General features: G+C 42.2%; 1 protein-coding gene across 1 annotated transcript in view; it reads right to left on the minus strand.

Moving 5' to 3' along the window:
• plxna4 (plexin A4) overlaps positions 1–13,851 on the minus strand; it is a 210,388-nt gene that overhangs the window by 16,660 nt on the left and 179,877 nt on the right. The window contains exons 22-26 of the mRNA XM_080492385.1: positions 11,667–11,733; positions 10,104–10,250; positions 8,441–8,600; positions 4,835–4,938; positions 1,488–1,587 (exon numbers count right to left, since the gene is read on the minus strand). Coding sequence (XP_080348511.1) covers positions 1,488–1,587; positions 4,835–4,938; positions 8,441–8,600; positions 10,104–10,250; positions 11,667–11,733 — 578 coding nt within the window. The remainder of the gene's footprint in view (positions 1–1,487; positions 1,588–4,834; positions 4,939–8,440; positions 8,601–10,103; positions 10,251–11,666; positions 11,734–13,851) is intronic.

Here is a 13,851-nt window from a genome sequence, read left to right on the forward strand (position 1 = left end):
CCATCCCCCCTGCCTTCTATTCAATCACACTTTTATTTATTTATTTATTTATTTTCTATTTGGCTATTGTATTAGGGGAGAGTTCAAAGTCACTCTCAAGTACTATACCAGTTGTGAAGTGCATCACTTGCATTTGATGTCTTTTAAAGGGAATATTGGTGAGAGATATTCCCGGCGTCCTCCCTCCCCTTTTCTCTTTCTCCACTCACCTCGGTCCTATCGGAACTAATTTGGTGGCGGAGAGGTGAGGCGACACCATATGGAGATGAAGCCATGCTAATAACGTGGCTGACCATTTGAAGTGTCTGAAGTGTTTGTGACCCGTGAGGGGAGCCCTTTGATCAGCAACTAACTTGATGGTTTCGCAGGTTCAAGGAGACACATAACAGACGGACAGGTGGAAAAAAAACAAAAAAACTACTGGCACATGGGAAGATGAGAGGATACTCAAGAGGCCAGAACAACAGAAGAAAGCATCTATTTGTTCTCTTCATGTGTAAATTGTGTCTTGACTGTTTTTTAAATTTTTTTTTATTGGGTTGTTATTGTTGACATGCAGAGTTCTTAATAGGAAGTATCCACGAGTTTCAACCTATATACTTCCTTTCCTGCGTTCACCAATACTGAATTCCACAACCACAAAACTCCAATGATTCATGAAATTATCAAGTTGAGCCACTTTCCTGGTTTTGTTCCTAAAAGCAGAACAAAAACTTTGGGTGATGTTGTTTTTATTCACTACGCTTCAAACTGCTGGATCAACCCTCCATATAATCTCAGACGGGCCAGTATTGGTAATATATTTTAATGTATAATTTACAGCTTTTGTCTTTAAGTGTGTAATTTGATCAATTTATGCCCGAGTGTGTTTTTACACAGTCATTATTTTTCTAGTATTGATTCACTTTTTTTTAAGGTGCATTTAATTTTTTTCATCCCTAACTTTTAAGTTATTTTAATAATTTTTTAAGGCTTTACTGACTTACTACAGTTTATATTTGTGTCAGTATATATTATATATTATATTTATTATTCTAAATAATCAAAACCCCATCTTAGAAAGTAATTAAAAATGATAATTATTACAGTCATTTTGTTTTTGTTTATTAGGTATATGAGTGTCTAAATGACTGAAAAAAACAAACAGCTTTTCAATGACATTCAACCTGTGCATTATGGGTACTTTAACCCCTTCAGCGTGTGCAGTTCTCCTTCATGTGCCAAATCTGTTTTAGAGGACGCCATCCATTGAAAGACTGGTGACTAATGAAATGCACTGTGATCTGCAGAAATGTGCGTAGGAGGTGAAATAATTGTCACATCCAGCTCTAAAGAAGCGTTCCACTCACAAGACAGAAAAACATCGCCGCAGGTCTAACTGGGACAAAAGACACACATTGGATTTCTCCCAGTGTGACACGTCTAATGTGTTGTGGATCCTTTCTTTGACATAATCACACCAGAAATCTGAACAGAAGCCTACTCACCATATTTACTTGCAGAAGTTCGAGACACAGTGGAGTTGTTTACTGAGTTGTAGGCTGTAACTTGTTTGGGAACCAGGGCCATTACTGCATTATCAGGTACCTGGAAAAAAAAAAAAACGATCTAAAATGCAGTCGACACCTTGAAACCAAAAACATTTGAAAAAGTTCATTTGTTAGTGCAAAATTTTAACATGAGCCATCAGGAAAAAAAAAAAAACATGGTGTCATTTTCAATTTTTTCTTTCATCTATTCTGGTTTCGTGCAAATAAACACAGAATATCTTATTACCCTTATGTGCTCTACTCAGCCCACACATACATATGATGACTGACAGGGGGAGGGAGAGTTTAGCAGAGCATTGCACCGGCCTGTGTGAGAGGGGACATCCCACAGTCTCCATTCAATAATACCTATCCTCCAGGGTGGCGTGTGTGTTGGAGAGTGCGTGCCTGTGTGTGTGTGTGTGTGTGTGTGTGTGTGTGTGTGTGTGTGTGTGTGTGTGTGTGTGTGTGTGTGTGTGTGTGTGTGTGTGAAGATGCTAAGACTCATGCAGCGTGTGTGTCTGTTGGTCTACGTGTAAATAAGTGTGTGTGAATGAATGAATCAGTCAGTCTTGCGCTCCTCCTTCTTCAGTCAGCCAAACAGGATTCAATTAACGCAAGCAGGATGGAGTCAGTCCCAGCAGTGCCCACACACAAACAAACACACACACACACACACACGCACACACGCACACACACGCACACACACGATTCCTCTATTCTGCATAATCTAGCAACCCACGCTGCAGGGTGCAGCAGGGTTAATTGAAGTGATCTTTATCGTTGTGTGGGTGATGAGACCAGGGGGCTTTAGCCAACATATTTGTGTGAGCCAGGGCATTATTAAGATTGTGTCATTATTTCACCCTGTCACTCAATCTGCTCCTTATGCATAATATGTTTATATCATTGCAAGCAGGAGGGTCCCCTCGGGCCGGATCTTGTTTTTTCCTTTGTGGGCAGCCCCACAACTCTCCAACATCCTCAAGTATTGTGCCTGATCACTGCTCTTATATGTTGAATTGATATAAAATGAGAAAAGCGCAGTGGAACATAATGAAATGTGGAAAAGGAGGAGTGGCATTTCAGGAAATAACATTTGGAGGATAAAGGGAGCAACTGCTTCCTGAAAGAGAAGAGGCGGAGAGAACTATCTCATTATGGGAAAGACAGATCAGATATGGAAAATGCCAAATTCTAGCTCGTAGCTATTATGCAATGTTTTTTGCTTCGCGAGAAATGCAACTTTTCACAAGGTGAGTTTTCGCTGGTTGCAGGTTAAACCAAATTAGTAGAATTAAGACGACCACATGATTCGGTTCAGTGTGTCTGGCTGGTCAAATTAGCTTCTAATAAAAGTAAAATTGTAAAAGACTGAAGGCTATAACAAATAACAAATAGAGATGCACATCTGGGTTTTTAAGGAGGAGCATCAATCAGCCGAGTGCCATCAATAGATTTGATTTAAAAGATAAAATCTTCCACACAGTGATACAGAGGGTTTGAATTTTAAAGTCAAGCCAAAACAGTGAAATAAAAATAAACCCACAAACACAAAGGATGTGAATATGATACGTAGGAGGCTACACTCGGGCCTAAATTCATTTATAAAGTTTAAATTCTCTTCCAGCTCCTCGCGAGGGGGGGGGGGCGGTCCATTAAGGGTAAGGTGTCCTTATTCCCCGGCCTGAGAAAAAATAAATTAACTTTTGTGTTCATTATCTTATCTCCAATTCCAATCAGGTCCCTAATCCATTCCACCCACGCCTCATACTCCCAGCTTGTTGACACTTGCTGCCGCTGACATTTAATTTAGGCACCATGCAAACCGCTCTTGGAAGGCAGAGTCGCTACTTGCTTAGCTGCTCAAATTACTGAGACCTCAGTGACAAAGCGGGTCGGCTTTCTCATCCAAAATAGTTTCGTTTCGGATGAATAGCCAGTCAGCATTTGTATGACAGCAAACACCTGTTAATGTGGTTCTATAGGTGTTGAAGGAGTCACACATCTATTTTGTATATTAATGTGCATTAATTTCCAGTCCTTCATGCTAATGCATTGGGTTAAGCCGTGACCTTGAGTGTGGGCGTTTGAATCCTGACTTCAGTAGGAAGGATAATAAAGACTATGGTGCGTGTTGCTGTAATTAGCTGTGGCAACCATTGTAAAGAATAGATCAACCTAATAGACACCTCTCGTTGTATTAAATAAAAAAAAAGAAATTTATTTTGTCCTTGCTATCAAATGGTGTTTCATATGTCTCTGACTTGAGCAACACATCCGATTGTATCTCAAGACCTCTTCACACACGAGGGATTACTTCTGAGTGTCAATGTGTTGTTGACCCCCCCCACCCCCCCGCGCCGACCGATAACATGTGCTGGTGATGTGTGAGGAGGATCTTTGTCTTTGGAGCACTTGCACCTCGAAATGGCGAGAAAGTGCCCTGACTGAACTGTCCATTATGTAGTCAGCCAAGGATGAAAAAGCTGCGGTGGTAGGACATCAGAGAGGGAGCCTATAGATAGTGAGATGTTGTGTGGTGAAAAAGGAGAGAGGCAGTGTAAAGAAATGTCAAATATCAGGTGATTTTTTATTTTATTTTTGTGTGGCAAAATATTATTTTTTGCTCTAAGTATGAGCGATGCATTATGGGCTGTTTTCCTGTGGAAATGCCATGAAAACACGACGGGCGTTCCTCGACAAGATGTGAATGCCTTCGAATAAAAGATGAAATCTATATCACAAGCTACAGATGCAAAATGTCAAGTTTCTGTAGCTTCCTTTTGTCACATCTTTCTTTGTGAATTTCACATTTTACAAACATTAAAGGGGCACGACGTGGGATTTCCGTCACGCTGCTCTCGTACATTGGGTGTCACTGTTAAGTCCCTTTAGTGTTTATTCTGAGAAAAATACACAAACCTGATAATTATGTGCACAAAGTTACTGTGTGGTAGTCTCAGCTATTGTTGTGTTAACTATTCCTTTAGCTGCTTCAGTGAGTGACTCAATACGTCCTCTTGTTGTGCAAAACTTGCCGGCTTTGGAAGATTCAGCAGCAGAAAATCACATAACTACTCTTATTTAGGTTATGTTGATTTACATTATGCCTCAAATAATACAAATTGCACATTAAAGCTTCATCTACTTTGGAATTTCACAGAATTTTTCTAATGAACATGTTTATATGTGCCTCATATAAAAAGGCACCATGACAAAGCATTTTTAAATTGATCATCATAAATATCTTTCTGTTCACTATAATGAAATTAATTCCGGTTGCTGAGTGCTCATTAACTCACCTGATAATGGGCCAGCATGTTCAGCCTCTTCCAGTCTCCTTCAATCTTTGTGGTGACGTCCTCGTCCTGCAGGATCATGCGCTGTCCTCGGCCCTGACGCCACTCTGTAATTCAAATGGAACAAAAATGGTCAGATTATTATCAACCACATTTGGTGGAACATCACTGCAGCGATAGTCCTTCAAATATGTTTTTTTGTTTTTTCTTCTTCTTTTTACTTCACTTTTGTCAAGACTTTTCAAAATATTGTTGCGTCTGATGTCCTTGTGTAGCCGTGGGATAAAAGGCGGTGGATTGTGGTAGTGGTGGTCCCAATCTTTCATTTCTATTTGTTATGGATTCAGTTATTGTTTGATCCACAACATCAACCGAGACTAAACCCCCCCCCCCCCCCCAAAGCCATCAATATTCATGATTGTATGCGTGGCAATCAAAATCTTTTTGAAATAAAGTTAAGTTTGTAGCTAGTTTGAAATTAGTTTGGTTTTAAGACATAAACATCAGAAAAAAAAGCATCACTTGTGTTGGTTATCAGTCAGTGAGAAAAGAATATATTCTCATCTTCATCTTTATCTATTGAGGTTTTTTTTGTTTTTTGTTTTTTCACGACAATCATTTCAAATTGCCATGAAATGACTGAAAAAGATCAAAAAGTAAAAAACTAACCAGAAAAAAAAAAGGTTTTTTTTTGTTACTGGTAAATGAGAGAGGCAGACAGATGTAGGAATAAAAAAAGAAATGGCTCATATGTGAGACAGTAATAAGAGGTGAGTTAAATTAATAACCCACTGTGCTTCTTTTTGAGAATGAAGCACTCCCTCTTTGCTCTTTTCCTTCTCTTTCGATCGATGGGAGTGATTACAGTTGCATGACCAGAAGCTCATACACTTCCTTTTCCATCTGCAGCGCTGGCCTTTATGCTCCGCTCCCTGCAGGCGCTATTGCTCCCCTTGTCTAACCACCTTCTCCATCTCGGAGCCTGGCTACTCGTGTTGTCGTTGCAAGGAGTTTCCCTGGAAACAATCCAGGTGCAGCTGCACAATAATATGCAAAAATAAAGCAGCAGCTGCACCCAAAAACTGTGAATCACCTCATTTCCACCCCTCTCAACGAGCGACATTCAGTGCACACGACAGCATCTTTCACATACACAACAGGGAGAGCCATTTACATGACCTTACAACCGAATTACATCTACACGACGTATGCAGCAGGCCTCCCACATTTGTACAACGTCAGCACAAAGCAAAACAAAAGCTATGACAGAAGTGTCTCACAATGCCCAAGCGACATTATCATAAGTGAGAAAGGAAAGTAGTCCTGAAAACAAACAGGCAGATGATTCCTCTATTCTTTTTGCACACATCATGGGCCTTGTGAATACATTATTGTGTCTGTGCTCCTTGCCGCGCCTCCCACTTGTGTCGGCCACTGTCATCTTCTATTCCGATCACAAACAGGAAAACAAAGCAGCAATCACGGCGGTGCATGATGAAGCCTGTCTTTGGAGGATCGACCGGAATTGCGTTAGCATCTGAGAAAATCTGCAGGAAATAAAGATTCTCCTGTTGTTTTTGTCTATACTGTACATCTTTCTATAAAGATGCAAATAAGCGCTCGTCTCCAGTCGAGGCCCAACAAACAAATGGGGGACCAAAGGAAAGGTAGGAAGTGATGAATACAGGAAACTGGGCGTTAAACCAGCGCAAACTGAAATCGTTCTGATTTCCAAATCTAAAAAACTCTTCATCAGTAAGAAGAGACAACTACGTGTGTGTGTGTGTGTGTGTGTGTGTGTGTGTGTGTGTGTGTGTGTGTGTGTGTGTGTGTGTGTGTGTGTGATTGCTTCATGCACTCAAACACAATCAAGGAGATAAGGGCTTTGGGGAGTGAATGGGAGCTGATGGTAAAGAGAGAGACTGAAGGTGACTGTTGTACTCCGCAGAGATGCGCGGTACACACTTGCTGTGGGCAACATACACAATGGCACACACGCACACACACACACACACACACACACACACACACACACACACACACACACACACACACACACACACACACACACACACACACACACACACACACACACACACACACACACACACACACACACACACACACACACACACACACACACACACACACACACGCGCGCAGCCTTACATCTTTGTTTTGAGTCCCTATCTTCACTGCTGCCCTGTAGAGGACTATGGATCGCAGCATGGTGGAATTAAAACAATAGCTGGGATAACACCACGAGAGGCCAATCTGTCTCAGGACAACCTGCCACAATCCCATTACCCTTATCAGCCACTGCAATCAGTCTGTGTATATGTGCCTGTTTGTGTATGTGTGTGTGCTCCATTAACTACAAAAGCGACTAGTATTTCCTGTATAAGTAAAATTTGGCGTCATAACAAAACAGTCAAATCAAAGACCTGGTTCTGCTTCCGAATTATCACTGACAAACGGAGCACAAAACCAAGAAATCACAATTACAATAGCCGAGAGTGGGTGAAATGTGCACTCATGGACTAATGGCTGAGCGAGAACTTTGTTCTCGTCCCTGCAACAAGTTGGATACATGCTGTAGATACAGTTTGGAGTGAAAACATTTCATCTCATGTTCTCTTGTGAGCTTGCGTTGACTGATTCCTTTTCACTCCACGGTCGCCCTCATACGGTACGAGTGGCCAGCTAACTCCAATTTCCAATTCCCTTCCGTAATAAAACAATAATAGAACAACACATCCTGCCCAAAGGGGGCCATAAAACAATTTCATCCAGGAGTGTCGTCAAAAGGCTAAACCAATCTTTTCACTTAGCCATCTCCCAGACAGATTCCCAATGGTATGCAATCAGTCCATCTCAGATCGGGGGGGTTGGTTATAAATATGCTATTACAAACACACAACAGGGGCTTGGAAAATCCATCTGGCAATATTAAACCATAAAAAGCACACTGTGCAGTAGAAAGACAGCCTGTAGGTGTTGGCAGGCCAACAATCAGGCATAACCATATTATGATGCCATGGATTTGTATGTGCACATGCAGCGTATACCAGCAACACACACCCGACTGCTACGAGTGAAAAAAGGTCTGTTTTTGCACGTCTGTCCTCAAGAAAGAAAGAAAGAAAGAAAGTAGGGTATTTTCGAGGGAAGAGATCACTCTGCGTCTCAATTGATTTACTGATCAATCATCTGACTCAGACGCGAGTCGACAAGAGAGTCAATCGATGTGAAGTTTGAGGAGTGGGGAGACCAATCTCAGACATCTGAGCCAACAGAGCCAGGAAGTCAACTCTCCTGAGGTCAAACAGAAAGCTACTGCTCTATATCTAAGGAGACGTGCACTTTTTAGGAAGGCCTGGGTTAAGGAGGGAAGACTTTGTAAAAATCAATCAATGCCTAAGTTCAGCCTTTCGAGACCACGGCATGGACAGAAGCCTTTTGACGAACTCGACAGCAACTCCAGCGTGAGGCAGGAAACAGACTTTTATTTTATCAGTGTTTACGAATCCAATTAGTAACAAAATATTAAAATTCCTCAAAACTCCTGGCAGGACTACATGGGAGAACACATATGGAAAAGGCTCCTACCCAGGTCCATGTCGGAGGCTTTCAGTCGGTGTGAATGTGGGACGTTCTTGTAGATGGCGTCCAGGATCTTCTCCTTCACCTGGCTGATGGTGTCACAGTTCAGCACCTTGACCTGGATCTCTGGGCTTTTCTCGTTTTCTGGGTGTATGCAGTTCACCACCTGGAGCAGAAATACACACGACGTTGACTGTGAGTGGAGGCTCGGAACAAGCTTTAGGTACAATAAACCAGAGCTCTCCACTCACGTCTCATCTATAGAACGGTGCAAAAAATGCAGGCTTGTGCGGGAGGAGGAAAGCTGGCAAAGTGTTTTAAAAATAATTATAATTGCTCTATTCACCGGACACCAAATGTTGTCGCCACTACTTTTGTCCTCATCTTTCTCGAATCAAGCCACTTATACTCTCAGCATAATTTCTTGTTCTGTCTTTTGGCAAATGCAAACAAAAGCAACGATCCTCCGCGTTCATCATAGCAGCATATGTTCAAGTCTTTCACATATCAATCCATCTGGACTCTTAACTTCATCTTGGTTTTCACTATCATGTTGTTTTCTTGCTCTAATCTTTCAACACGTTGCATTTCTGCTTATCTACATTTCTCCACCACTGACCTTTTTATATATTTAACACATGAAATTATAATTATAACCAAAAAAGGTTGTAAACAAACATTATTTGCCCCCCAAATTGGTGTAGGTAAAAGGTGAAGGCTTAAATGCATACTGCAGCCTGGTGGAGAAAAGGTCTGTGTATTTTCCGTTATTCATTTTGATTGCACTGTGAATTGGCGCTTAATGGAACTGCAATATTGTTGTGTTTGCCGAAGGCTTCGTGCGAGGTGTGCAGCAAAAGAAAACATGATTCACTATGGAAACGGCTGTTTCTCCAGAGCGGGGGATAAGACAGTAATATGCTACCTGAAGGGATGTGCACTAAAACAGCTCATTATAATAATATTATCATATTCATCAGATCACTCAGCAGCCCCTTTGGCTGGTAGTGGCAATACCTGTAGAACAGGATGATCATAAATACACACTACATAAATGAGGCTGTAATTTCCATCTCTTCAAGATGCAAAGTTTTAAACATATCTCCATTATACTATATATAGTGATTATATATAAAATAGGAGCTTCACAGTGGAAACAATGAGGACTGTAAGCATGGCTTCATGTTTGTGTATTGCACAAAATAAGATATTCAGAAGAGATCGATTATATTGAATAAAGAAATAGCTCAGCTCAGCATGGCTATGGAGATTATGTAAATTGGCATGCTCAAACTGACAATAGAAACGAGAGAAATTAAACCTGCTGAAACAATCCCAGTGACAACAGAGATGCATGAGCAATAAAAGAGACGTCTCAGAAGTGGAGAGCTTTCATACCTTCTTTCGTACAGATAAATACACGCAAATTTCCTTCGTCCTCGAAGCTGCTTTTTTTCATTTTCGTGACAGCTCCACTCTCAACAGGAAGTGAGGTCGCCACTCCGGTGCCCTCTGCGCGTCAAGCGTGACAACGACAACTTTTGTGTCCCGGCTTGCGCATCTCAGGGATCAACCACCCAGAACCACCCTTCTTCTCTCCCCTTGTTCCAGGAAGCATATTAAGTGTCCCCTCTTAGCCCCCGGCCCGCCGGGCAGGTGAACCCCTTACCAGCGTCTTGTAGTCGATCTGTTGCCTGATGAGCTTGTCTTCGCTGAGCGAGTAGCGGGCCTCTCCTGTGATGGAGTCAATGGGGCCTTTCTCCATCTGCTGCTTGATGGCACAGAAGAGGGAGAAGAGAGGCTCGCCTGCACACTCCTGCAATGAGAGTCAGAAAGTTTGGATGGAGAAGAGATGTTTGAAGTTGACTTCTGCACTCGACGCACGGACAGCAAAATGTAATAACGTCGAAAAAAATTGATATATATCAGAAATGTGTGTAGATGCTTTTTGCAATGTTTTTCCTGTTGGCCCTGCTTCGGATATTGCTGAGTAAGGCCTAAAAAAACATCCTTAAATTAAAGAAAATTGCAGCACCCTTCAATATATAAACTTTTGATAAAATTGAGGGGGAAAGTTTTGATGGGTTCACAGTGAAAAACAACACGAGAGACAGACTCCCAAAGCCACCCTCAGCTTCCCTCACTGCTGTTTATCAAGCACAAGAGATTGTCCATTTATCATTGTTTATATTTTCTCCTGCCAGCTGCAGAGAAGGGATGTGTGGGGAGATAGAGGAGAAAAACAGGACTACTGTGACATTTTCTTGACTCCAGGGTGGAGAGGGGAGTGGTGGTTTAGCTTTTTAATACATATTGGTGTCCTATGAACACAACAGTGCCTTCCTTCAACAGTGCATTGATGTCCGTTGACCTTCTGGTTCCAAAACAGGAAAACCATAACACTAAGCGAAGACAATTCATTATTAAAAGCTCAATTTTCCAGGTACAACACATCTTGCTCAGTCAAGTCTGGGTTCATTGTGTACTTGTACAAGAATATCTGCATGTTGCTCACTGCTCCTGAACATCTGATTTCACGCAGGATTTTCTTGTTTTCTAATAATCCATTATACACAGTCTACATTGTGGCAAAAGTCTTGTACATTTACCCCGCACATATGTATTCCTACCTCCCTTTTGAACATGTAAAGCAAGTGCCAAATATGAAAAATATAATCTGCTCACTCAAATTTAAAAAACATTTTTTTGCTCTACTTATTTTGACATTTTTCTTTTTTACTTTTGTTTGTTTCTTTTCTTTCTTCTTCTTTTACATGTTCGAAATAAAAATTAATTCATGGTGGTCATGTGGTAGACTGGTTTGTTTATTTAAAAAAAAGCAATCATTTCCTCCAGTGGGTGCTCAATCTTCTCAGTGAGTACTTAAAAATGGTTTGAACAACAACACAGAAGAAAGCTGTGATGCAGTCAAAATAATGCCATAAGTTCATATAAGAAACTGAAAATACACACGATAATGATGATTTAATTGGTGTGTTGTAACCAGCTCTTATGTTGTTTTGGAACAAATTTTAAAATCATGAGTTTAAGAGTCAGATGTTCTTTTGATGGGATTGCAACACTGATAAATATCCATCGGTTACTTTTTGATGTGTTAGAGTTAAGAAGCAAAACAGCAGCTTAGCTATAAAGTAAAGACACTCAGAGAGCCAGAAAGGCAAGAACCTAAGCTACCTGTAGCTTTTTCCATCGGATGAAATGAAGAAGTTACCTTCAGAAACTTGTAGAGGAGGAAGGTGAACCAGTTGGTTAGCATTTTCTCTGCAACAGACTCGGTCCTGAAAACAGACGGACACAAAGCACATAATGAACATATGATCCCCCGCGCTCTTATTACCGTCATAAATATTCAACACCATTGTCAAATATTCTCATAAAAATGACGGCTGCCCGCTAATGAATAGGCTTTCGCTACACAAACATAATTGCAAAGACATGAACTGAGAGAGAGCCACTGCTCATGCTATATGATGGCCTTTCAGACAATCCTTCGGCTGGCTTTTATGCTCAGGCACGCCAAGGGCAGCTCGTCTACAGCGGCGGGGATTTTAATATGAGGCAAAGCAATTAAAAGCCTTTATTTGATCCCAGTGGATTGATGTCGTTAGGGGCTGGAGCGGCTCTGTAATAACACTGGCCTCATTATCAAGCGCTCCCTTGCCTATTCACTGGACTAACACTCGATCCGTGCACAATAGAAAGTGAATGAATACATCTCCCTCTCTTTCCCCGCTTGGCATCCATGCTCCGCTGGCGTGGCAAAAGGCTGTACGTCTACATTTGTGTGTATGTGTTGACCTGGGCCAACGGTGTGAGTGATCCCATGTGAATGACTAATATGCATACATAATAACAAACAGTATTGGTGGCGGGGGGGGTATCGGATATCCTTTGACAACCACCTTCTTGCCCAAGCAGCAGGGGTGTGTGGGTAATCTGTCAGAACACACACCCACACACCAATGCCTCTGTTTCCAATGAGCAGCTACCACAGGCATCAATATTTCAGGATTAGTGTCCATTGTGCCCGCTTGTGTTTGTGTGTGTGTGTGTGTGTGTGTGTGTGTGTGTGTGTGTGTGTGTGTGTGTGTGTCCATTTTGTCCCCAGTGTTTCGGCTGCCACCTGCAGCCCTCCCGCCCCTCGCTATTCAGGCAGCCTCTGAAAGGGGCTCCACACTGAGACGAGGGGGGGGGTGCATGGTGTCTGCTGTGCCAGTGGGCTGGTCTGGTACCCCCTGTCCACGCTGGCACAACACCTGGGGGGGATTAACTTCCTGCGGCTCACTGTGCCCGCACTTTTATTTAGCCGCCTCTCGCGCCCTTCCTCCGTCCAAAGATCCAAGGGTCAACAAGGTCACGTTTCATCTTTTCTTTCATGTGTCCTTGCTGTCTTCCTCCCTCCCTCCCTTCCTCCCGCCCACTGGCAGCCCTATTCTGGATCCTGTAATCATACACACTTCCAAATCCTCTCCATTTCCACAAATGCAGCCCATCTATCAAAGGGATGAAAGAAGCATGGAGAAAGGAGGAGGTGCACGGGGAAGGAAGGAAGGAGGGAGAAGTGAAAAAGCGAAAAGAAGAAAGGAGGTGGATTGAATGGCTTGGCCTTCTCTTTTCTTATTTTTGGGTTTCCTCTTGGTTACTCACTTCTATAGCTATCTAGTGTTTTTGTGTGTGCCTGTGTGACCAGACAAGTGTTAGACAGTTTTAAAGCCACCATGCAAAAAGCACAAATTAATCCCTCGACATTTGTATTCAGACATTATCAGGTGTGAGTTTGCATATGTGTGTGTGCGTGTGTGTGTGTGTGTGTGTGTGTGTGTGTGTGTGTGTGTGTGTGTGTGTGTGTGTGTGTGTGTGTGTGTGTGTGTGTGTGTGTGTGTGTGTGCATGCTCCTGGCAGCAGATGCCATCCCTGCAGAAATAAGAAGTCTTGGAATGGCCTGACCATTTTCCTCATTCTCAATCACTGCACAGTCTGCCAGGAACAAAAAAAAAAAAAGGCTTTAGTATTACGACTTTCAATTTTATCCAAACCTCTCCCCAGAAGACTTTGAAAACCAATGTTTGGGTTAATGTACTGAAATGTGCCATGGTGGGTTGGCATGGTCAAGCTTGCCCACTTGGCAGGCAGTCAGAGGGGCAGTGGGCGCTGAGAATGATCTGAGGACCCTGGCAGTACTTACTTCCCCCCGTGATTATTGTGTTAGGGTGGACAGGCACCCATGCTTCATCACACATTTCCCATTTTTGTCTTCCTGCCAGGAAACACGCCCCTTTGCACGTGTATCAAATTAATACTGTGAAACTTGCATAATAGATGTGAACAATCAACTAAGGAAGCCACAAAAAAACAAAAAACTACCTCTTCTGGGTTTTCAACTTTAATCAAATCAA

Source organism: Lipophrys pholis, assembly GCF_963383615.2.
Source record: "Lipophrys pholis genome assembly, chromosome: 22".
Taxonomy (NCBI): domain Eukaryota; kingdom Metazoa; phylum Chordata; class Actinopteri; order Blenniiformes; family Blenniidae; genus Lipophrys; species Lipophrys pholis.